At 44.7% G+C, this 23,011-nt stretch overlaps 3 protein-coding genes across 7 annotated transcripts; 2 read left to right on the forward strand and 1 right to left on the reverse strand.

Annotated features, from left to right (window-relative positions):
- Positions 1–237: 237 nt before the first annotated feature.
- LOC129599794 (uncharacterized) lies at positions 238–9,898 on the forward strand. The gene is made up of 8 exons (XM_055498117.1): positions 238–714; positions 886–979; positions 1,057–1,911; positions 2,221–2,305; positions 6,981–8,007; positions 8,488–8,578; positions 8,768–9,514; positions 9,575–9,898. The coding sequence occupies exons 5-8, from the start codon at positions 7,182–7,184 to the stop codon at positions 9,702–9,704; spliced, it is 1,794 nt and encodes a 597-aa protein (XP_055354092.1). The 5' UTR covers positions 238–714; positions 886–979; positions 1,057–1,911; positions 2,221–2,305; positions 6,981–7,181; the 3' UTR covers positions 9,705–9,898.
- A 4,201-nt stretch (positions 9,899–14,099) lies between these two features.
- Positions 14,100–17,737, forward strand: LOC129599796 (uncharacterized). 5 transcript variants are annotated; one of them, XR_008691969.1, is made up of 5 exons: positions 14,100–14,429; positions 15,238–16,099; positions 16,365–16,452; positions 16,666–17,422; positions 17,475–17,737. XR_008691969.1 is itself a non-coding variant. In XM_055498119.1 (4 exons), exons 2-4 carry the CDS (start codon positions 15,484–15,486, stop codon positions 17,264–17,266), a joined length of 1,305 nt encoding a protein of 434 aa, XP_055354094.1. In that variant the 5' UTR covers positions 14,100–14,429; positions 15,238–15,483; the 3' UTR covers positions 17,267–17,737. The 5 variants fall into 5 exon arrangements, 3 of the variants coding, with proteins under 3 accessions (XP_055354094.1, XP_055354095.1, XP_055354096.1); XR_008691970.1 differs by having other exon boundaries at positions 17,502–17,737; XM_055498119.1 differs by having other exon boundaries at positions 16,666–17,737.
- A 413-nt stretch (positions 17,738–18,150) lies between these two features.
- On the reverse strand, positions 18,151–19,443 carry LOC129599810 (uncharacterized). The gene is made up of 3 exons (XM_055498136.1): positions 19,260–19,443; positions 18,820–19,113; positions 18,151–18,587 (listed from the first exon to the last, which is right to left on the reverse strand). Exons 1-3 carry the CDS (start codon positions 19,387–19,389, stop codon positions 18,259–18,261), a joined length of 753 nt encoding a protein of 250 aa, XP_055354111.1. The 5' UTR covers positions 19,390–19,443; the 3' UTR covers positions 18,151–18,258.
- Between the last annotated feature and the right edge of the window lie 3,568 nt (positions 19,444–23,011).

Genomic DNA, 23,011 nt, shown 5'->3' on the forward strand with positions numbered 1-23,011 from the left:
TTACACGCTATGCTAATTTACCGTTATGCCAAAACCTTTCATTAACACTGATAAAATTAACGCGCTCCTTTGTTCCCCGTTTCCGTTCTGTCACAGTTGAACCGATAAACGTACAACTTGTATTATTTTGTAATCTTTATTAACTTCCGCGGTGTGACGTGTGATCTTTCTAAGTCAGCTACAAATGGCCAAAGCGCAAACAAAACTAAAGCCGACGCATAACGCCGGCACTCCAAATTCACCTTAAATTGCTGCTCCAGTATTCCTGTAGTTTAGCTAAAAGTAGTTCCTTAATAATCCTGTTTTCTGGGACGGAGAAACAGTTTTTTGGTAGTGCGGCTGGGACTGGTTGGGTAGAACGAGTATTCTCACTATTCTGGTGTTCCGACACAACGATCACAGTCATAGCTATCTGTAGAAGGCGGAATAGCGTTTACGTACATGAAAGCGCAGCTTTTGTTAAAACAATACAACGTGCCCTTTACTGAATAATATTGATGAAGTAGTGGCGCCAGGTTAACCTAATTATTACTGCGCAGAAGCTATCACATTGTTCACAATTTTATCACCAAGTGCCACTTGGCCTGGATCAGCGATACAATAAAATTCTCATTGTTACTACTTACAACTGCGCTCAACTGCTGCAAACCGTAGTGAATGGACTTTTTCCATTTTGTTTCCGTGGTGAATGCCGTCAAACTGCAATCGGCTCACGTGAGTACTACGAGTAGGTAGAATCGTCTTAAGTTATTTCGCGTCTGAACTTAACAGTCTTAGGTACTTCCCAAAATTTTTTTACATGCAGTTCAGTTTCGATTTCGAAATTATGAGCGTAGCGGTTTGCGCAGTTCCACTTTACCATATATTGAATTCTACCAAATCTAGCAAAGTACAGTGGTAATTTCTGCTCGACAAGAGAGGCTTGGACGCCGGAAAATCGAATTTATTTGCGCAGATGTGTGGTTGAAATTCAGCCGAAGTAAGTTCCAATAAGCAGTACTGTTGATATAATTATTATCCTGTCTTTCTGTTCAGCCGCTCCAGTTTTTTTTGTAGATCTTAATACCTCAACCGTCATGGACGCCATCACGGAGTACCCTTTTCGGGGTTTAGCATGCGGCCCACGCGAGATCAATTACGGTAATACGGTGATGGTGCAGCGAGACAACGGGGAATGGTGGCTGGGATACGTGCAGGACATCGATGAGGATCTCATGTTTGTGAATTTCGATTCCGCAACGGCTCCCGCCAGCTGGATCCAATCATGTCACGTCCGCGCTCAACGCTGGTTAAACGATCGTGATCTGTGGTTAGCAGTGGACAGGGAAGTGGCTGCAACCGGCAGTTATGCAGTGCAGGTTGCTCTGCGTAACACTGAGCACGGACCACATGTTTTTCGTCCGGCCCGGCTCCTTACATCAACAACTCGTTGGGCGCATTCTTTGCCGAATTGAACCATCTGGCCATGTCGCACTGTCTTGCGGTCCACTCGTGGCAGATTGCCTTCCCGATTAATCCCGCCTTCGATGCGCCACCGCTCCGCAACAAAACCAGCGGACTATACTATCAGAAGTTCACCATACCTTTCATGAATGCTCGCTGGATTACGGCACTGGATGTGGCTGCCATACGGGAGTGCCTGGTCAAAGCCGCGCTAACCCCAAACCCACATGGACCGGGCTGCTATCCTGGTAATATCTTCGTGGCATACCGAATCTATGTACATGGCTGTCACTGGGGACAATCTCACTTTCGTCTGCGCTCAACTGCATGATGATAACCTGAACTCGCGGGCCGAATGGAGCCTAGATACCTTAACACATGCCTTTGCGAGCTTGTATCCTGTTCCGAATCCACCATTGTCACCTGCAGTCACTGCAACTGAAGAATCTCAACAAGAATTAACTTTCGGTATGTGTTCTATAAGTGTCTATACATCTATCGATCGAGCAGGATCGGTCATTTTTTACAAGCACAAAAACCCAGTTGGGTTTGGCCATAATGCATCGCTGCTCTAGTAGGAATAGGAAAATTAGAATGAAATAAAAAAGCATGTTTTACACTACATTTCAAGCGTAAGGAAACGAGAATTCATTTACTTCGTGAATTTAACAAATGCAATTACTGTTTACCAGCTGAAAGAATTTTTTTTGCAGTTCGCAAAATGCAGTCACAAAACTTATTATCAAAAAGTGGTTTTTATGCTGTACTAAATTGCAGATAGTGACGGATGGATCGGTGATGTGGCGCATTCAGTTATAGCCGATGTTCTCGTCAGTTTGGATTTGCACACTCAAGCAAAACGGTAACGGTTAACATTGCTTCTGGCTTCTGCAATCAGATAAATCACAGCACACAAAAAAGTTTGGTATTTAAAGTATTACAACTTGCAACCGTGCTAATATCCTAGTACGTACCATGTCAATCTTTTACCGTGTAGCAGAAGAAGGTGTCTAATTAAGGGTCTGCACATTGTGGCATTACCTGTTATCCGACCGTTTCGCCACCCGACACATGGTCGTCGATAGCTCAATACTGAAGCCGACACAATTATCTAGCCCCCTTTTAAATTCTTGTGGAAATTCCGTACGAGAGCAGCGGAAGTAATTGGGCGTTTGCGGGTAGAGCAGGTCGGCGGCGCGGCGGCATATGCTAAGTCGAAGGTGCAGGTGATGACCTCACCGGTTCGAGCTTCCGATATCCCCACTTCCACCCGACTGCCCCCGTTTATTGCACTGAGTAACAGGACAGTTGCGAAAGCAATAACATAAAACGCCACCTTGTAGGGTGGGTGGGTGGTAAATGAAAACAGGAGAGAGCTAATCAACGCAATGATAAACAACAGCTCGACAACACGACTGATCGGAACAGAATGCGAAAGGCAATCGGGCCGCGTGCACGGCCGGCGGCAGCTAACACGTATTCGCCAGGCATGACAAAGAAAGTGGGCTGAGCCTGCGCGAAACAAAGAAGTACATGGAATTTACCACGAATTTAACTTCACTTAGCTAGCTAACTGTCCTTTAAATTCTTGTGGAAATTCCGTACGAGAGCAGCGGAAGTAATTGGGCGTTTGCGGGTAGAGCAGGTCGGCGGCGCGGCGGCATATGCTAAGTCGAAGGTGCAGGTGATGACCTCACCGGTTCGAGCTTCCGATATCCCCACTTCCACCCGACTGCCCCCAAACAAATTACTCCGTCCGGTAAGAGTTCACGATAGGAGGTGGTCCGGTGTGGTGAAATGTACCAGTAAGGCAGATGCTTCGCCAGCGTCGGTCCAGCTGGATTTCGCTGTCAGGCAGTTGGTTAGCGGTTCTAACGGCGATATCCATCCAGTGTCCGGTGGCATTGTGCCTAAGCGACGATTGTGACTGAATGAGCATGTAGCGACGGATGAGATTACATGTTTGCGGTGGTGCAGGTCGGCGGCGCGGCGGCGTATGCGACAATGAAGGTGCAGGTGCGACCTCACCTTGACGTGTGTCCGATACCCACTTTCGCCCGACTGCCCCCAAACAATCTGTCCGGTCCGGTAAAGGTTATAAGTTGAGGTGACCCGAGGTGTTGAGGGTAGCGGCTGTGTGATGACATCACCAGCGCCCGGCTGGGTAGGGTTCAGGTTCAGGCACACCGATGCGGCCATCGTAAAGTTGGTTTTATCTTGTCATTTATGGAGACAGTCAGGCAAGCAGTCCGGCGATGGCGAAGGCGTGGCGCATGGGAACGCGCATCCACCGGCAGTGTCACCTCAAGGGTCGGTTTTCGTGCAGTTGACGGCCCGGTGGCTGGAATCCCCACACCGGAAACAAGTGTGAATCCGGTGCGCTTTGCAGGGCGTTGTGCAGCTGCCGAAATTAAAATTGCGACATACTTCTCCTTCAGCGGCGGCGACGTTTTGGATGGGCTGCCCATAACCTGGTTGCCCCTTCCGTGGCAGCGGGCAGCTGCTAATAAAGTGCCCAGCCATGCCACAATTGCGGCATTCATCGTCCTTCTTTTGCTCCTTCACGCGGCGAATATTGTCAGTCGGCTCTACACGCGTGTTACGAAGCGGGTTCTGGATACAATCAATGTACGTATCTTCGTGCTGATGCGCCCAGAGATCGTACTCCCGCGGGTGGCTGGTAATAAACGCACGGAACTGCCTGTCGTACTCAAGCCAGTTAGCGGTCGGGACATCACGCTCAGCGTACGACGCAATAATGGCCAGATATTTAAAAAACTTCGCAGATAACATCGGTGCGACGGTGATGCGGTAGCTGGCAAATACGGAAAAGGCTCCTGCCCATGCCTCGAACGAGTCAATTCTGACTTTGCCATCTTCAGGGGTGAGCGTCATTTTCCCGTCCACAAAGGACAGATTAGACTGCAGTTTTTTTGGGCTTCTCGACCCTGTTTCGCCGCAGCAACAGATCGAAGTCCACATACTCCTCAAGGTCCAGCAGTTTCTTTCGTAGCTTTTTATCAGGAATCGATGGCAGCTGATGAACAGAGTAATCAGACGTAGATGGCTGCAGCACTGGTGGCCCTAAGCGGCCGAGCATCTCGGGGCGGTCGCCATGGCGCTGAGGCGCTGCGCTACGCTCTGGCGAGCTATTGCTGTCGCTGTCCTGTTCAGAGGATGAGGAACCACTTTTCTCACCTCGATTTCTACGGCGCTTGCGTTTTCCGCCATCTGCCTTGTTTACGGAGTCCACCTGATGCACGATTCTCCCGAAGTCGTCACCAAGCTGGATCTGAAGGTTTGACGAAGGGGACAAGGGGCGCACCGCTTGAGGCAGCTGAGTTCTCATTACGGCGAGCAGCGAGTCCAGCTGTTGCTGATGTTTTGCTGCTGCTGAAGGACAGACTGAAGAGTAGGTTCTACTAATTGAACTTCACTCGATCCAGATGGTTCAGGGCGAACTATGATGCTTTTCAGGCGCTGTTTTGGTGGTACTTTTTGGCGAGGGGCTCTCCGGTGTTTTTTGGCCGTCTTCTTGCTTCTGGTGGCTGGAGGCATTATGTACCGATTCCACAGGTGGAATTACTCTCTTAATTTTATCAAACTGTTGAGGAAAAATAAGTGCTGAAAATGAAAACAGGAGAGAGCTAATCAACGCAATGATAAACAACAGCTCGACAACACGACTGATCGGAACAGAATGCGAAAGGCAATCGGGCCGCGTGCACGGCCGGCGGCAGCTAACACGTATTCGCCAGGCATGACAAAGAAAGTGGGCTGAGCCTGCGCGAAACAAAGAAGTACATGGAATTTACCACGAATTTAACTTCACTTAGCTAGCTAACTGTCCTTTAATTTGCTGCGACAACATGTACAACTTCAGTTGGATTTTAAACAAGACCATAACCACTGACACGTGCAGCCTTACTCTGATCGACGACCGCCAGTTCACAAACTTGATCACCATTACGGAAGTTTTGGTAGCACTACTGACCACCAAGAAGATTCAGCTGAATTTTATTCTAATCAAAAACGGCTTCTCACGGGAAGATATCACGAACCTCCCTGATAGATTCCGTTTGCCAGAACCAGGTGGCCAACATGCCGCTGGTACGTGGAAAACTGGAAATGTGACAATTTAACCAAACTCATCACCGTTTGCCGACACCTGGTTTTGCGGAATTATGCAGAGGAGGGTATAACCAGAAAACTGGAATGGGAGGCCGAGTTGCCCCAGCAGGAACTTGACTTCATCACATCCCTCCGGAGAAATAGATACCGGAAAGTCCCAATTGCGATTCCGCACGTTGTGCTGCATTCCGGGAATGATAATGCCGCTATGCTACGCAAGTTTATGCTGGCTGCTGAGATGAACTGTCCTCCGGTCGATGCAGCAATGTCCAACCACGCACGTTCCATCCATCGGCGGTGGGTGGACAATCTGGAGTATCCCAGTCAGTGGAGTGGTATTCGGCGTCTTTTTCAGCTGTGAGTTTGAGGAACATGTATATGCCTGTATACAATAAATAACTAAATAATTAATTAAATAAATAATAGTCTAAATAATTTGAAATAGTTGTGATTTTGTAGGTACTGTGGTTTCCAACTTGATGGCAGTGAGCGTAGCTGGACGGATGTTGATCTCCGGCAGGTGGATGTATCCACTCTTAACAAGATAACAACTGCGGCAATTAATTCGATTTTTGTTCTGCCATGATGACAGAAAGCCTCTGTTATTATTGCTTATTGATAAATCGCTGAATTAGAAATCGCGGAATCAACTGTATCGTGAAGCGCGACATGCGACCCTTTTTCATAGGTTACGAACTGACAAAATGCCGATGTCTAGTGTGGACGATCCATTAAAATAATTTTGCGGGTGTTATCTTGGTGTCAGTACAATAATACGTCAACAGCATGTACTGCAGCTGATGGATTAAGAAGTTGGAGCAGCGCATTTCACTCAAAAATTGTCCCTTGCTAATCCTGCAAGTGTATACTTCAGATGACCCCATTTGTTTGCTCGAAGTACCTGTAACATTGGTTGCTGAATAATTAAAATGGCGCCATACGCTGTCCGTCCGTCCATCATGTACCTTTCTGCCGGCCACAGGTGTGGCGCCAGCAGTACGTAACTCCACACAAAGATTAAAGATACTAACAAAATACCGCAGCGCTAGCAGCACACTTCAAGCTGAACAGGAGCACCATTAATTTTGGCGCCGATAAGCGAGTGATTATAAGGATGACGCGTGCAGCATACTGTACAGATATAGCTTTTAACCTTCTCCATTTGTGATATATTAATAGTAAAATATATAATTACGTATGGATTTCTATTCGGTCCCTGTGGACACTGTCGTTAAACTGCAACCTGCTGCTGGTGCCATTAAATAAAGCACACACAGAAGCAATCACCTGATTCGTTTTTGAAGTCACGCAGTCTCATATTCACGCAAATTTTCCAAATGTCGAACCTTTATTTAACAAAATCAATTTGCAGTATCGAACCTTTATTTAACTAAATTAATTTGCAGTAGTTTGGGGAATCCTACTTTTTTGAGTCTTTGGTCTGTCACATTACGTTACATCATTTGGAGGTGATTGGTACAGCCGTACAGATACCTGGCGCAAAGTTGTGGTAGCAAATAAGGCGGCAGTATATCTAAATACAATATCATTATCCCATCATTCCTGTCCGTCGGATTGTCTAAGCAGACCTGAACACTTACGTTCAAATGGAAGCCTTCACATCTTATCCTTTTCGGGGCCTAGAATCCGGTCCATGCGAAATCAATTTGGCGAACACGGTCATGGTGCAACGCGACAACGGGGACTGGTGGCTGGGATACGTGCAGGACATTGATGAGGACCTCATGTTTGTGAATTTTGATTCCTCAACGGCTCCCGCCGGCTGGATCGACTCACGTCACGTCCGGGCTCAAAGTTTGTTAAACGATGATCTGTGTTACAAAATGGACAGGAAGGTGGCGGCAACCGGTAGTTATGTCGTACAAGTAGCGCTACGCAACACCGAGAACGGACCACATGTTTTCCGGTCGGCCCGGCTCCTTACATCGACGACTGCATTTGGTCTGTTCGTTGTCCAGTTGGACCAGGGGATTACGCCGCAACGTTTGGTGGTTCACCTATGGCAAATTGCCGTCGCGATTGATCCCGTCATGGATGCGCCGCCGCTCTACAATCGAACCAGGGGAATATACTATCGCAAATTCAACGTGCCCTTCGTGAATACTGGCAGGATTACAATGCTTGATATGGCGGACATCTGTGATTGTCTGGACAGAGCCGCACGAACCCCCGCTAACTCATCTGATGGCTACTACCCTGGTAACGACCACGTTGCATATCGTGTATATGTAGCTGTCAGTGGAGATCATCTCAAGTTTATTTGCGCTCAGCTCCAAGACGAAAACGAAAACAATCGTGCCGAATGGAATTTAGATACATTAACAGAAGCCTGTACGAACTGCTATCCTACGCCGGACCTGCCAGTCTTACATGATATTGTGATCGACGCCCCACAGCAAAGATTAACTTTCGGTAAGAGTATACCTTTTATCTATAGATGTATGATTATTACAACTAAAGATTAATGCCGTAATTTTGCTGCAGACAACTGAGAAGGGCTTCGTATTAGTCAGTTGCGTGATACGTTTTTTTGTACAGATAGTGGAGTGTTATGATCTGAAAATAATGTATTGCAGCGAAATGAAGATGGTATTAACCTGCGATTGATCCGGCAATCGTAATCATGTGATGGTGTATTGTACAATACTGTGTGCACATTTAGGGCACAAACTCCGCTACTCACACAGATAATATAAAATGTATTTATTACAAATATAAAAAGTTTTATATATTTGTACTAAATAGGTCGTACTAAATATTTATACTTGAGCATGCGTTCAGCAAACGGATTTGCGGTGTGGCGCATAAAAAAAAGCGAAATTTGTTTAATTTTGAATCGTCCAGCTTTTAGTCAGAACTAAAACTTGCTACGAGAGGCATGTTAAATTGTAGATAATGACGGATGGATAGCTGATGTGGTTTATTCGGTTATGGCCTACGTCCTCTTCAGTCTGGACTTGCACACTCAAGCCGAAGCGAAAAGGTATTACATACATACGTGAAACGAAAAGGATGTTACAACATTAGTAAGTTAAGGATCTCACAGTAAGGCCCTATGTTATAGTGCACAAAATGTTTTTTTTAATTTTTGTTTTGTTCGGATCAGATAAGTTTTGTTGGGGCCTGTGGTTGTACATCGATATATTAACACAAAAACGGCTTCACTTTTAAGGGTCTGCACTTTATGGCATCAGCTGTTGTCCGAACGTTGCGCCAGCCGACACGTAGCCATCGATTTCTCGATAGTGGAACCGAACGAACTGATCAACGACAGCTACGGTACTCCTTCCTGTCACAACATATTTAATTTAAGCTGGGGCTTCGACAAGGCCCTAACCGCGGAAACCAAAAGCCTTACCCTGCTTGACAATCTCCAGTGCACAGATTTGACCATAGTTACCCAAGTGTTCGTAGCGCTAATGAACGTCCGGGGAATTCAGCTGGACTATATCCTAATCAAAGATGGTTTCTCCCATCCTGGTATTACGAGCCTCTCTGATCACGTGTCGGTATCAGATGGCCATCTTGCCGAGCGTGAATGGAAATGTCACTGTTTAACCAAACTAAGCACCGTATGTCGACGTCTGGTTCTGCAAAACTATACAGTAGGGGATATTACCGACCCTCTGGAATATTTGCATCGGTACGACGAGGTACCACGAGAGACGCTTGGTTTGCTATCGGCCAGATTTCACCCGCAAGAAAGATTCCAAAAGGTTCCAGTTACGATTCCTTATGTTATGCTGCAATCCGAGGATGGTAATGCCAGTACACTCCGACAGTTTTTACTAGCGGCGGAGAGGAACCTTCCTCCGATGGACGCATCGATGTACAACCACGTGCGCTCCGTCCATAGTCGTTGGGTGGAGATTCTGGAATATCCCAGCCAGTGGCACTGTGTTCGACGCGTCTTTCAGTTGTAGGTTTGGTGTAAAATTTCCTTTTCTTTTTACCATTAAATTTTATTGCGATTCTGTAGATACTGTGGTTTCCAACCGGACGGCGGCGAGCGCACTTGGACGGATGTTGATCTGCGGCTGGTAGACGTGTCCACTCTGACCAAGCTAACAATTGCAGCAATTAATGCATGTTTCATCGTGCCGCAGTGATCGCTACACATATTTGTTGTTGAACCCGCTTATGAACCATCTTGGAAGCAAATTTATCACAGGAGCGTTTTTCTTGTTACATTTCATATGCATCTAATGTGCTCGATAAACATTTTCGTCATTAATCGCAGGTACCAAAACTGGTTTTGCAAATATTGCATGACTGGCATAGGTATCATAACGTGTACAACGCAGCGTTCAATACTTTTACTGTTTCGTATAAAATTTATCAAAACGTTTGCTCAAAAATACGTATGCGTGCAGCGGCGTATAAACTGGTTCCTTTATTTGTTGCCATTATGTATGACTGCGCATTTAGGTTGATTAGTTCCTGGAAATTTGCTGCTGGAAAAATATTCAAAAAACAAAACCGGTATATACTTAAGTGTAAGACTGTAGGCCCTTTCTGGGGATGCAAAAACACATTCACTCGCGCCAGCGTTATATAGGAGGCCAGTTTTCAAGGCCAAATAAGATTCCATCGGAGTCTTTGAGCAAATAAACCAAAACGCGCAACAGGACACATGAAGCCTAAGAAAACTGCCCTTAATTAACTTCGCCCTGTAACTTTTTCCTATCCGGCATCCGTCTTCGGTCCATTCATTCGATCACTGCTGGGTCATTTGACCTCGTTACACTCATATCGTGTTCTTTAAAAAATCTTTTCATATGGATGCAGCTTTGACCTGTTTCGAGTTAGTTTGCAGTCATACTCTTTCGAGCCTGTACGAGTACTGAAAATTTGTTCCATTCCTAGCTGATTGTGCGGTGATGTGCGCAGTTCGACTAGTACTCTGTCACATTTGGCAAAGTATATATTTGGTCCGATAGTTGTGGAGAAGCGGCAACGGATTTATGGAATAAAGTAAACGATATTATCGCATCTTGTTACTCCCGTTTAGCGAGGTTTCTTTACCGGCCTGCGCCATTACGCACCATGGCCGTGATAACCGCGTATCCTTTTCGGGGAATAGCATGCGGGCCGCGCGAGATCAATCATGGGAACACGGTAATGGTTCAGCGCGACAACGGGGAATGGTGGCTGGGATATGTGCAGGACATCGACGAGGACCTCATGTTTGTGAATTTCGATTCCATAACGGCTCCCGCCCAATGGATCCACTCACGCCACGTCCGAGCCCAACGCTTTCTAAGCGACCAGCAGTGGCACACCAACTATGACAAGGAAGTGGCAACAACGGGTTACTGTGCAGTGCAGGTGGCGCTGCGCAACACCGAGAACGGACCAAACGTTTTTCGCCCAGCCAGACTCCTTTCATCAACAACTGAATTGCACCTATTCATAGTGGAATTGGGAAATTCCGTCAAGCCGCAGCGTTTGGTGGTCCATCAATGGCAGATTGCCAACGCGACTGATCCTACCCTGGATGCGCCACCGCTCCATAACAAAACCAGTGGACTGTACTATCGCAAATTCACCGTGCCTGTCACGAATGCCCACAGGATCAGGATGCTAGATAGAACTATCATTCGTGATTGTCTGTACAAAGCCGCACAGACAGCGTCGGGAAACGGAGGTCATTTTCGTGGTAACTCCTACGTGGCTTACCGAATCCATGTTGCTGTCACCGGGGATTTTTTTAGTTGCATTTGCGCCCAGCTCCGTGCCAATCATGTTCACGAGCGTGCCGAATGGAATCTTGATACCTTAACACAAGCCTGTGCGGAATTTTATAAAGTGCCGGATCCGACTTTATTAGGAAGCAATGATACTGTAACCGAAACGCCTCATCAAGGACTAAATTTCGGTATATTTTTACGTTTAGACAGATATCTACAGATATCTGTAGATATCTGTAGATATTAGTCTATAGGAAGGAAAACCGTTGTAACCGAACCAGTTCGCGGCACTGCTGCGCCACCCGGCTTGATTCTGACGCTACGGCAGTATAATACATATCGTTTAATCACGATCCAGCAGTTGAAGTCGTGTAAAGTAAAGAGGTACATGTACAATACATACAAACTCTACGGGATTACGGCCAACAAAATAAATTTTACAGCTGAGATACTACAAACTTTGTATGATGAGCATTGAAGTTCTTCAATACAGTGTATGTCGTTTTAAATTGTAGGTAATGACGGATGGATCGGTGATCTGATGCATGCTGTTATGGCGTATATCCTCTGTAGCTTGGACATGTACACCCAGGCAAAAACAAAAGGTAACGGTAATTGATAGTCTTCGCAGTTTTGTAGATCAACCATAAACACACAGAAATCTTTTTTTCCGAAGTTCGGTTTGCTTTGCTTGGAGAAATTAAATTTTATGCAGCACATCCGTAATACTCATACAAGGCTAAATTAGTACAAAACAAATGTTCACTCCAGAGTTTGCGTATTGTGGCATCACCTCTTGTCGGACCGTTGCACCGACCGACACGTTGTCATCGATAGCTCATTTCTGAAGGCGTTCAAATTATTCGAATACTGGCCTTCCTGCCACAATATGTACAACTTTAGCTGGGCCCTAAATAAGGCCATAACCGCCGGCACCAAGAGCCTCACTCTCCGCGACGATCTCGCTCGGTCGAGCCACGATCAAACGGCCGATCAATCGAGCCACGTCTCAAACTTGACCATCATCACGATCGTATTAAAACGCTACTGACCGTCAAAAACATTCGGCTGCATTACATCGTAATCAAAGACGGTTTCTCCAGTTACGGTATTACGAACTCTCATGATGTGTACGAGTTGTGGGATGAATCAGACGGCTATCATTCCGATCGTATTTGGAAATGCGAGGATTTATCCAAACTCATCACCGTTTGTCGGTGTCTGGTTCTGCGGAATTATACGGTACAGAATATTGTTAGCAGTATGTCTAGCCTGAGCTCCTATGATGACTTCCCATGGAAAGAAGCAGGCGTTGCCAGTTTCTCCGACCGATGGAGCGTTCCGATTACAATTCCGCATCTAATGCTGCATTTCGAGGATGGTGATGCCGGTATGTTGCGCAAGATTTTACTGGCAGCGGACATGAATTATCCTCCGATTGATGCAGCAGTATACGACCGCGTACGCACAATCTATCGGCGGTGGGTAGAGGTTCTGCAGTATCCTAATCAGTGGAGCCCTATTCGACGTCTCGTTCAGCTGTAGGTTTACGGATGATTTATGAGCTTGCATACGGCTTTATAAGACTTGAAATTGTTGTGATATTGTAGGTACTGTGGTTTCCGACCTGATGGCAGTGAGCGTAGTTGGACGGATGTTGATCTGAGGCAGGTGGATGTGTTCACCCTTACTAAGCTAACGACTGCAGCCATTAATGCGCGTTTCACGGTCCCGGAATGAGCGCACATGCCGTAACAATGTTTTTTTGTTTGTTTGAACCCATCTTTTGTTTGGTCAGCAAGGGCAAGCTCAATCAGAAGGTTGTTTTCTTTTGTTACGCAAGACATGGAAGGACGAGATAAAAACGCTTTTATTTTTATGTACGATTAATTTATCGCATCGTGGTTTTCTTACTTTTGGCAACTCGCACCAAAAACAGCTTGTGCAAAATAACATCTATTAAACCGTAACAGTGCTTCATTAAATACAGTACAGTGTTTTTGCATGCGTAATGTGTACAATATGGCATATCTGCTTAGTATTTAAGAATTTCCAAAAAGTCACGTATTTCAAAACAAAACAAATACGGTTCCGTACTGCACCAGTAGCACGGAATCATTTTCTCGTCAAAATGGTTGGCTAACTAGGCTGATTTCTGTCTGCCCAGCGTCGATAATATACTAGTATTGACCTGAGGGGAGTTGGAGAGCGCCACCACCCCGGTTGGCACTTCGCACATGGTGGCGTTGACCGCGCCGGCCGTAGCGGCCCAGAGATCCAGCATTCTGCGTGGTTTGCCAGCGGCATCCAGCAGCGTCTGCCGGCCGATACGTTCCCGGATACGGATTGGCAGCAGTGGCGAAGTCTTGGATGTAAAACTGCCCCAGTTGTTGCAAGAGGTATTGATTCTTTGTGCTGCAAGAAATCCACCGCTTCAAGCCGCTACATTATACCCTTATTAGAAGGCTCAGATATTTAGCATATACAGATATTCGGTCATGAACTATACATATTTCAACCAGACGAGTAACTACCGAAAGGCCTCATTTGGTTTGTTCTTTGTCGAATTCAACCACTGCACGGGACTACGCCGCAGCGTTTGGTGGTCCACCTCTGGCAGATTTCCGTCGCGATTGATCCCGTCATGGATTCGCCACCACTCTACAATCCAACCACCGGCATATGCTATCGCATACTGAACTTTGCCCTTCGTGAATGTTGGCGAGATTACAATGCTAGATAGAACTCTACGCGAAAATCTGGAGTTAAGCACAGATCTAGAACCGCACGCCCGCTAACTGGTAACGACCACGTTGCATACCGAGTCCGTGTTACTGTCAGCGGCGATTTTTTCACCTTTATCCGCTCCCAGCTTCATGACGATCGTGAATTATAATCATAACAATCGTGCCGAATGGAATTTAAATATCGTAAGAGAAGCTTGTGGCCATCTTTCTCCTATTTCGGACTGTTGTTTCGTCATGATACTGTAATAGACGTTTCTCGTCAGCAACCAGTTCTTGGCCGGTACGATGAAATTTGTATTATTTGTATTTTACCACCGAGTGATACTGTATCATTCGTATGGGTTCCACAATCAGCTGACAATGAGCAGCGCTTCGTCAAATGTCGTCTGCCTGCGCGGTATGTCGGTTCATTTTGTTCCCTGCAGACTTTGGTTGAACAGATATTAACAATCATTTGAGTCAGGTGGAATGATACTGACTTTGCTAAAACAAGATAACCTGCAAAAGTAAGGTCACAACGTTAATCCGGTCATCAAAGGATTTTCCTCTGCTTCGTATACATTTCGTACAAAACGTCTACTTATCTATGCGTGCAGCGGCATATAATACGAGTATATATATTGGTCCTTTTATAATTATGTTGCCACTATGTACTGTATGACTGACTAGTGACTAGTTCCTGAATGTATGCTGCTGGAAAGCTTTCAAAGAAAAATACGCGTATACTTATATTTAGAGTACTGCCCACTGAATAATTACTTAAAATGGCGCCAGCATCACATAATATCATTCAAAAGTCTGCTCTAAGCTAGTTAGGAATCAATTCCAATCAAGGACACAATGCAATATTTGCAAACCAACTGGCGTCACTGACTTTGGCGCCGACTCAGCGATAAGCAGACTGCTTGCACTTCAATAACCAGTCTGTATGACCATTCTGTTCCAGTGGTCAGGAGTCCGAACCTTTAAATGTGTCGGTCACTCAGTAGTGTTCATCATATTAGCCAAGTATTTGAATGATTGGATCTTTCTGACCTGCTTGGAATTTGCACCTTGAAGTCATCTTTACCAAACGTAGCCTTACCAAAACTAACTGAAAAGTGATTTAGGTAATATTTACCTTTCTTAAATTCGGCAAATCTCATTCGGACGAGTTGGTGTATATCATTATCAGACCAATCTCGTTAATCGAATTCTCTATACAGATCTCAACCTGAACGCTTTTGTCGCCATGGACGTCATCGAATCATATCCTTTCCGGGGACTAGCATATGGGCAACGCGAGATTAATTACGGGAACACAGTGATGGTGCAGCGCGACACCGGGGAATGGTGGCTGGGTTACTTGCAGAATATCGATGAGGACCTCATGTTTATTAATTTCGATTCCTCAACAGCTCCCGCCAGCTGGATCCATTCGCGCCATGTCCGGGCTCAACGCTTTTTAAGCGATGAGCTGTGGTGCACAACGGATAAGCAAGTGGCTGTCATCGGCAGTCATGCCGTGCAGGTGGCGCTGCGTAACACCAATAATGGACCACATGCCTTCCGGTCGGGACGACTGCTTACATCGGCGGCTGGGTTCGGTATATTCCTTGTCCAATTGGACCAGGGGACTATGCCGCAGCGTTTGGTGGTCCATTTGTGGCAGGTGGTCGTTGCAGTTGATCCCGCTTTCGATGCGCCGCCTCTTTTCAACCAAACCACTGGATTGTACTATCCGCAAATTCACCGTGCCCTTCGTGAATGCTGGCAGGATTACAAGGCTGAACATGACAGCAATACGTGAATGCCTCGATAAAGCCGCACAAACCACCGAAAACTTACCGGGGGGCAGCTACGAGTGCTATCCCGGTAACCACCATGTTGCATTTCGAATACACGTAGCTGTCCGTGGAGATTTTTTCGACTTTATTTGCGCTCAGCTCCAAGACCGGAGCGTGCACACTCGTGCCGAATGGAATATAGATACATTAACAGAAGCCTGTGCGAGCCTTTATCCGATTCCGGACCCGCCACTGTTACACGATGTTGTGATCGACGTCCCTCATCGGAGCTTGCCTTTCGGTAGGAACGCAATTGTTTGCCGATACATAGTTGTGACCTCTGAGTAATGCCGTAATTTTTCTTGCAAGCAGCTGAGAAGCGCATCTCGTTAGTTTCCTTGTTGACTAAAAAAATAAAACGTAATAGTATTAAGTTTATGCATTCAGCACATGTACAGTGTATATATTGTACGGCGGATTGAGAATGGAAATTCGTTTCCTCTGCAATTGTTCAACTTGCAGTCAGAACACTTGTTTTGTGAGAAGAGACATGTGTTAAATTGTAGATGACGGATGGATCGGTGTCGTGGTGCATTCGGTTATGGCCAGTGTTCTCTTTAGTTTGGACCTACATACTCAAGCCAAGGCCAGAAGGTACAATACTTATCTACCTGTATAACGGCTAACGAAAGGATCTCCCAAAAAATTAGACCCTATATTATATTATGCACAAATGTTTTATGGATTTCTTTGTTTTGTTCGGAACAGAAAAATTTTATTGGACATAATTATGTTCGTTAATCGATCGAATTCATCGAGCAACCATAGTACTGATAGAAGTATAAAAACGAGCTTTACTTATTTAAGGGTCTGCACTTTGTGGCACCAGCTTTTGTCCGAACGTCGCGCCAGCCGACACGTTGCCCTTGATAGCTCGTTACTGAAGCCGAACGAATTATTCAGCGAGAACTACTATACGCCTGACTGCCACAAAATATACAACTTCAGCTGGGCCTTAGACAAAGCCATAACCGTTGAAACCAAAACCCTTTCCCTGTTTGACAACCTCCAGTTCACGAACGTGACCATAATTACCAAAGTACTGGTAGCGCTACTAACCGCCGAAGGCATTCAGCTGGACTATATCCTAATCAAAGATGGCTTCTCACATGCTGGTATTACGAACTCCTTTGAGCACGTTTTCGACATATGGATACCGGATCCGGGTGTCCATCCTGCAGATCGTGATTGGAAGTGCCTCAGTCTAACCAAACTCGGCGCCGTATGTCGGCACCTGGTTCTATGGAATTATAAGGTGCAGGATATTGCCAATAATATGGATTATGTGTATCGGTACGACGTCGGCGAGTTACCACCACAGACACTTGGCGCAAGGTGCCGGGAAGAAAGAGTCCGACAAGCCCCAGTCACAATCCCGTATTTTAATGCTACATTCCGACGATGGTAATGCCGGTATGCTACGGAAGTTTCTATTAGCTGCGGAGACGAACCTTCCTCCTGTTGATGCAACAGCAAACAACCGCGTATGCTCCGTCCATCGGCGGTGGGTGGAAGTTCTGGAATATCCGAATCACTGGCACTGTGTTCGGCGCCTCTTTCAGCTGTACGTTTTTTTGTTGTCTGTATAAGCATGGGATGCCGTTGTGATTTTGCAGGTACTGTGGTTTTCGGCCCGATGGTAGTGAACGAAGTTGGAAGGATGTTGATCTGAGATACGTGGATGTGTCCACTCTTACTAAGCTTACATTTGCCGCAGTTAATGCTTGTTTCACCGGGCTGTGATGACCGCAAAATGCTTTGGCACCTTTTGGTTGTTATTAGTTTGGCACATTTCTGATTTGGTACAAGCGAGCACAGATTGGATCATATCATTCGAATACAGGCAGGTATGCTTCTCTTGCTACGCAAGATACGAAGGCACGAGACAGATAAACTTTGTTATTAAGAAATTTGCTCAGAAATAATGTTTTCTTATGATACGTAAACAAAACGTCGTAAACAGCTTGTGATGTTGTGCAAGAGCTAAAGAAGTGAAATACGCCTATGTGAGAAGAACAAAGCTGCATTCAGTACGTTTGTATTAGTATTTTATGGGCATAAGCCCAAGTAAACTGACAGCGTCGTAAATTGACAAAATCGAATGAGTAACTGTCCAGAATGAGTAACAGTAACGCGATGGGGCAGCTGCCAAAATCAGTTGTGCATTGCCTGTTCCAGATTTCTTAACTTCTCGAAACCAAAATGCACAAGCTCGACACATACGTACAGTACGAACAAATTTCATTCCTCTCTTAAATTAAACATGAGAGTAACTTAAACACATTCGCACCACGAGCCAAAAGGCTAAGTACTTTTACTGTTTTAGCATAATGCTGTACAATGTTAGCTAGGTAAGAAGCCACAAGGTAAAAAATAATAATAAATCTGTTTCGATCCGTATCAGACCATGAAGAACGGAATCAGTTTCCCGTCGAAATGGTCGGCTGATTTCTGTCGGCCCAGCGATGACGATATATTAACCTGGGGCGAATTGGACAGCGCCACTACCCCGGTGAGCAGCTCACACACGGTGGCATTGAACGCACCGGCCGTGCCCGCTTGGATGCTATGCCAGAGATCCAGCATTTTGCGGGTATTGTTGGCGGCATCCAGCAGCGTCTGCAGATACGTTCCCGGATACGGATTGGGGTTGGCGGCATTAGCGTCAGCTATGGCGAAGTCCTGGGTGTAGAACTGTCCCAGTTGTTGCAACAAATACTGATACTTCGCTGTAAAAATCAGCCGCACTGAGTTGCGCTATTGCAAACTCCTTAATAAGGTCACACATTTAACGTAAAAAAGGCGACGGACTCAAGGTTACAGAGCTGATTTACAAAACTCTTGAGAAGAGCTAATGTTTTGCCACTAACATGATTGAAAATGAACTACGAGCTGTCGTATACAGTAAATTAAGAACACGATTTCGTAAAAAGTGATTATTCTGCTTTGAATTGAAAGTACCTTCGCCGGTGAGTTGATCACATGTTCCACCGGTAATCACGTCATTGGCGTGCTGGATAGTGGCGTCCAATACAGTGCCGCTGTTGCTGATCACGGCGTAACAGCTGTTGAAATTAATGGGAAGCTTGCCAGAGCCCAGATCAATGATCAGTTGAATTGTCTTGCCGGACGTTACGATGACGTTGAGGAAGAAATCCGTCTGGTTGTTCAGGGTTCTGTTCATGTTGGCCGTTGCGATGGTGTTTAGCTGCGTGTTAGTGGCGATGTAATCGTTGAGTATCGCTTGATACAGCGCTGCAATCGTACGCGATGAAAACACAAGAAACTCTTCATGCAATATTTTTGCAGCGCAGTAATTATTAATAACTATCAACACTGCATCTCTACTGTAATAATGCTCGCGGAATGCAAAAAATGTCGAAGTTACTGCTAGCATTTACCTTCGCCGGTTAGATTGCTGTGATCTATTTTCTGGGATGTGCACACTCCTGGTGAACTGTTATAACTGCTCTGCGCCCGAACCATAACGACTACCACTGAAATCACGCAAAGAATCCACCGTCGGATCATTGTTTCTAAGGCAAACCACAAATTTTATCTATATGCTACAAAGAGAAAAATATCCGAGTGCTCTTCGGAGAAGTTTAGTCTTTTTAATTCTACGCTTGATTGCTGAACACCGGTTTTTATATTTAAGGCGATCATTTGAAGTTTCGATGGCCATCCACATAACGAGTGTTCGTGCCAGCAACAAATCCGAAGCGCTAAAGTCTGCCGTAAATTACTCCTACTACTTCGTATCGAAAGTTATTAAAATCCAGAAACGAACGTGCGGCGGCATAATTACATCATGGTTTCTTAACGTTCTGGTAATTAGATGACCGGTTAGTGCGGCATCGTCTCGAGCGGTTTTGTTGTCACTATGTTTTCGCAATTAGGGTGGCTTGTTGCTGCAGGCAACGTAAGCAGAACGTTCGGCGCTTTGAATAACTGTCTGCTTAAATTTACTTTATGATATTAGACTGGAAATTTAATTTTAAATTAAAGATGTGATCTAAGTTGAATCATCTAACTACCGTACTAGCTTAGCATTATGATTCGAATTTCTGAAGTGCTGGTGACCTTTGTCAGACCGGTACAATACCGATTCATTAGGTAAATCAACCGGAGGATTTGTATGTACTAAAGTAAGCACAAGTATGTAAAACATGTACAATAAATTAATCCTACTTAAGGCTGATTGACTTGTTTTAGAAAATGCAACTGTGATGTAAACAATCTGTCTCAAAGAACCCTGTATTGCGTTATGATTTACGACGCGCACCGACCTAGAGTGGTGACAGTTATTGAGTATAACTGTTCGCTGTCTCGACTATCATAAGCGACACAGCCAGAAAAACCCACAGCAATTAATTCATTGCCCCCTGCATTTTTTAAAACGTTACACGTTCGATGAACGTAGCACAAGCGTGATCTTATACAAGTCGCAAAATCGCTTATTAAATACACGATAATACGCGAGACAACCGTAAATTGGTCAGTTTTCACTAAATAAGTTAATACACATCTGGAAAGTGTCTCTGTTACACAGCTGGAAAGTGTCTCTGTTACGTTATACGTACAATAGCTTTATCTTGAAGCGTGGGCAGTTATGGCTGCCACAGTGATCGGACGATGGATCGTTTGTACGCTCCCGCTAATCACGATCGCCATCATGGCTCAGACGTACAATTCACCCACAGCGGTTTGTCGTTCATCCAAACCAGATCACAGTGATTTAAGCGGGGAAGGTAAAAAAATACCAAAAAATTATATAAAATAAAATATGACATTATATAATCATAAAAAAACGTATACATAAAAATTAATGGAATTACATAAAATTACTGTAATTATGCAGATCTAGATAATATGTAATTAAATTACGTATAATCATATAAAATTTAATTCCAGTTACAAGAGTCTACCGCCAGAAGAACTGCCACCTATAACATTAATAAGTTTTCCTGGAGTACTTTACACCCTGACATACCCATGATGGCTTTTAATTTTGTAAAAGTGCGCTCGTGAAATAGGAACACAGTATCATAAATAAATAACGTAACGTCTACAGTAACAAATTTTTCAGCATTGTACCAAGCCATTCTCAACGATTACTTGAACGTCACCAAGCAGATGAGCGATATTGCGGCGCTGAACCATGGCAAGCCAATAAACAATGATACCGGCTTCTTCCTCAGCGTCATCTTGCGGTCGGATGCCGCGGCGCAGCTGATTCTGGACATAGCTTCCGGCAAAGCACCGATTAACTTTGATACGTAACTGTTATTCACTGCTTAGTAACAGCGCTACGGTGGTTAATGCCGTTATTCTGCACGCCAACGACACGATTTCCGGTGGAACATGCGACCAACTCACCGGAGAAGGTAATCAAATACAGGTTATATGAAATGTCGTGCATGTTATGTACAAAGGACATTCCAAAAATAATTTTCCCTATTTTTTATCTCCCAGCATTAACGCATTCAGCTAATATTATCCATATTGTTACAAACGTCCTTCATTAGCAAACAGTAGGGAGAAATTATTCTGTTTAATAACAATCAACTGGGGACGAAATGCCAAAAAAAACACCAAAGGGTTTTCAAAGTTTTTCACGTGATTTTCCCGGGCAGTTTTTGCTACTTTTCGCAGTCTTTCCGCTCGCTTTCCTTGATGCATAAAATATATTTAGATTAGGAATTCTTCCCTGTTACAAAATGAAGTTTTGAACAAAATGTCCTATTCAAACCGAAACCGAATGTCCTATTCAAACCGAATGTCCTATTCATGTCCTTCTGTAGAAAAATAAGAACTGCTTGGGACCAGGTGTCAAAATCAGAAAGCATCGCAGCATCCAGACAGTAAAAAACAGGAAATTTCATGAAAAAAATTTGCTGTTGCCGGTGGAATGCAAACTTTCTTGGTATCTGAGATGCGCACGACTGGCCATAAAGTGTGCTTTTTATCGATGGAAAGCATCTTGAATTTATAAAAGCGAAACTGCTGAAATAAGGGAATTTCGGTGTCTTATGAAAGAAAAATGTTTACTGTTACCCCTGAGCTTTTGAAAATGTTCTGCCATCGCAGTAATATCAAGTACTAAATTTGCAGTTGATACTTTAAGTTTTTGTCGAAAACATTGCCAGGTCTGAAGTAGCAATAAAAAGAATAATTTTTAAAAAAGGTGCTGAAAAAAAGTGCAAAAGTAGCATTCACCATTCTGTTTTTCGTTTGGCAAGTTCTTCTTTGATTCTTTTGATTCTTGTTTCTTTAGATAGTTTACATAATGAGTTACCCAGCAAAAATTATACCATTTGTGTATAACTTAAAATCGCAGGGAGACAAAATAGGGAAAATTATTTTTGGAATCCCCTTTGTAGAATTATATGCTTAATAATTGTTGACGTATATCAACACAGTTTGTGTACAGCTGAAGTGAATATATACATGACCTTTATGTATGTAGCACGGTATCAGTATCTGCTGCAACAAACTGGACAATTTTACTTGATGGTCTTCAACATTGCCGACAGGGATGTCGTTAACCCCAATCCGTATGCCGGGACGTACTTGAAAACCCTTATTAACGTAGCTACCGGCTCACGCAATATGCTGAAGCTCTGGGCGATGGTGGAAGACGGAACTGCCGGCGCTTTTAACCGCAGCGCCTGCGAATTTCTTACTCAAGCCGTGGGTATGTCCAGCCAACCGGAAATCGACCTGCCGAACTTACTGGGCAAAACCAAGACATCCGAAGCCCCTGTCTTATCGAGAAAATGGTTTCCCTTTCTTATCTGAACTAGGATGGCACTCGAAATCCCACAGCAGCTTCGCTTAGACTTGCTAATTTTATTCTCTGAATTTATTTAATTCTGGTGTATATCATAATAATGACACTTACTGGCTCCTGCTACCGATACAAAATATGTTATACGAGTACATATTACATACGTATATTCTGTGCAGCATAATATTCGATTGCGAAAAGCACGGCTGACCACCGTGAATTTTATTATTAGGTCTTTGGAATCTCCGTGAAACGGTCAACAAACACGGTACAATATCGGTAATCTCGAAGAAGGTCATCGTCAACAAAGGGCTGTGCAACTGCTGTTATTGTAGGCGAAATTGTAAACATAATAAATCAGAT

This window comes from Paramacrobiotus metropolitanus, unplaced genomic scaffold (genome assembly GCF_019649055.1).
Source record: "Paramacrobiotus metropolitanus isolate TYO unplaced genomic scaffold, Prichtersi_v1.0 Parri_scaffold0000155, whole genome shotgun sequence".
Classification (NCBI taxonomy): domain Eukaryota; kingdom Metazoa; phylum Tardigrada; class Eutardigrada; order Parachela; family Macrobiotidae; genus Paramacrobiotus; species Paramacrobiotus metropolitanus.

Bases quoted from the DNA above. Each gene is read 5' to 3' on its own strand.
- LOC129599810 (XM_055498136.1), bottom strand. From the start codon at position 19,389: ATGATCCGACGGTGGATTCTTTGCGTGATTTCAGTGGTAGTCGTTATG. The intron at 19,114-19,259 runs GTAAATGCTAGC...GTACGATTGCAG, and splicing joins CAGCAATCTAACCGGCGAAG to CGCTGTATCAAGCGATACTC. The intron at 18,588-18,819 runs GTACTTTCAATT...TGATTTTTACAG, and splicing joins TGATCAACTCACCGGCGAAG to CGAAGTATCAGTATTTGTTG.
- LOC129599794 (XM_055498117.1), top strand. From the start codon at position 7,182: ATGGAAGCCTTCACATCTTATCCTTTTCGGGGCCTAGAATCCGGTCCA. The intron at 8,579-8,767 runs GTATTACATACA...TTCACTTTTAAG, and splicing joins ACTCAAGCCGAAGCGAAAAG to GGTCTGCACTTTATGGCATC. The intron at 9,515-9,574 runs GTAGGTTTGGTG...GCGATTCTGTAG, and splicing joins GTTCGACGCGTCTTTCAGTT to ATACTGTGGTTTCCAACCGG.
- LOC129599796 (XM_055498119.1), top strand. From the start codon at position 15,484: ATGAGCTGTGGTGCACAACGGATAAGCAAGTGGCTGTCATCGGCAGTC. The intron at 16,100-16,364 runs GTAGGAACGCAA...GTTAAATTGTAG, and splicing joins TCATCGGAGCTTGCCTTTCG to ATGACGGATGGATCGGTGTC. The intron at 16,453-16,665 runs GTACAATACTTA...TACTTATTTAAG, and splicing joins ACTCAAGCCAAGGCCAGAAG to GGTCTGCACTTTGTGGCACC.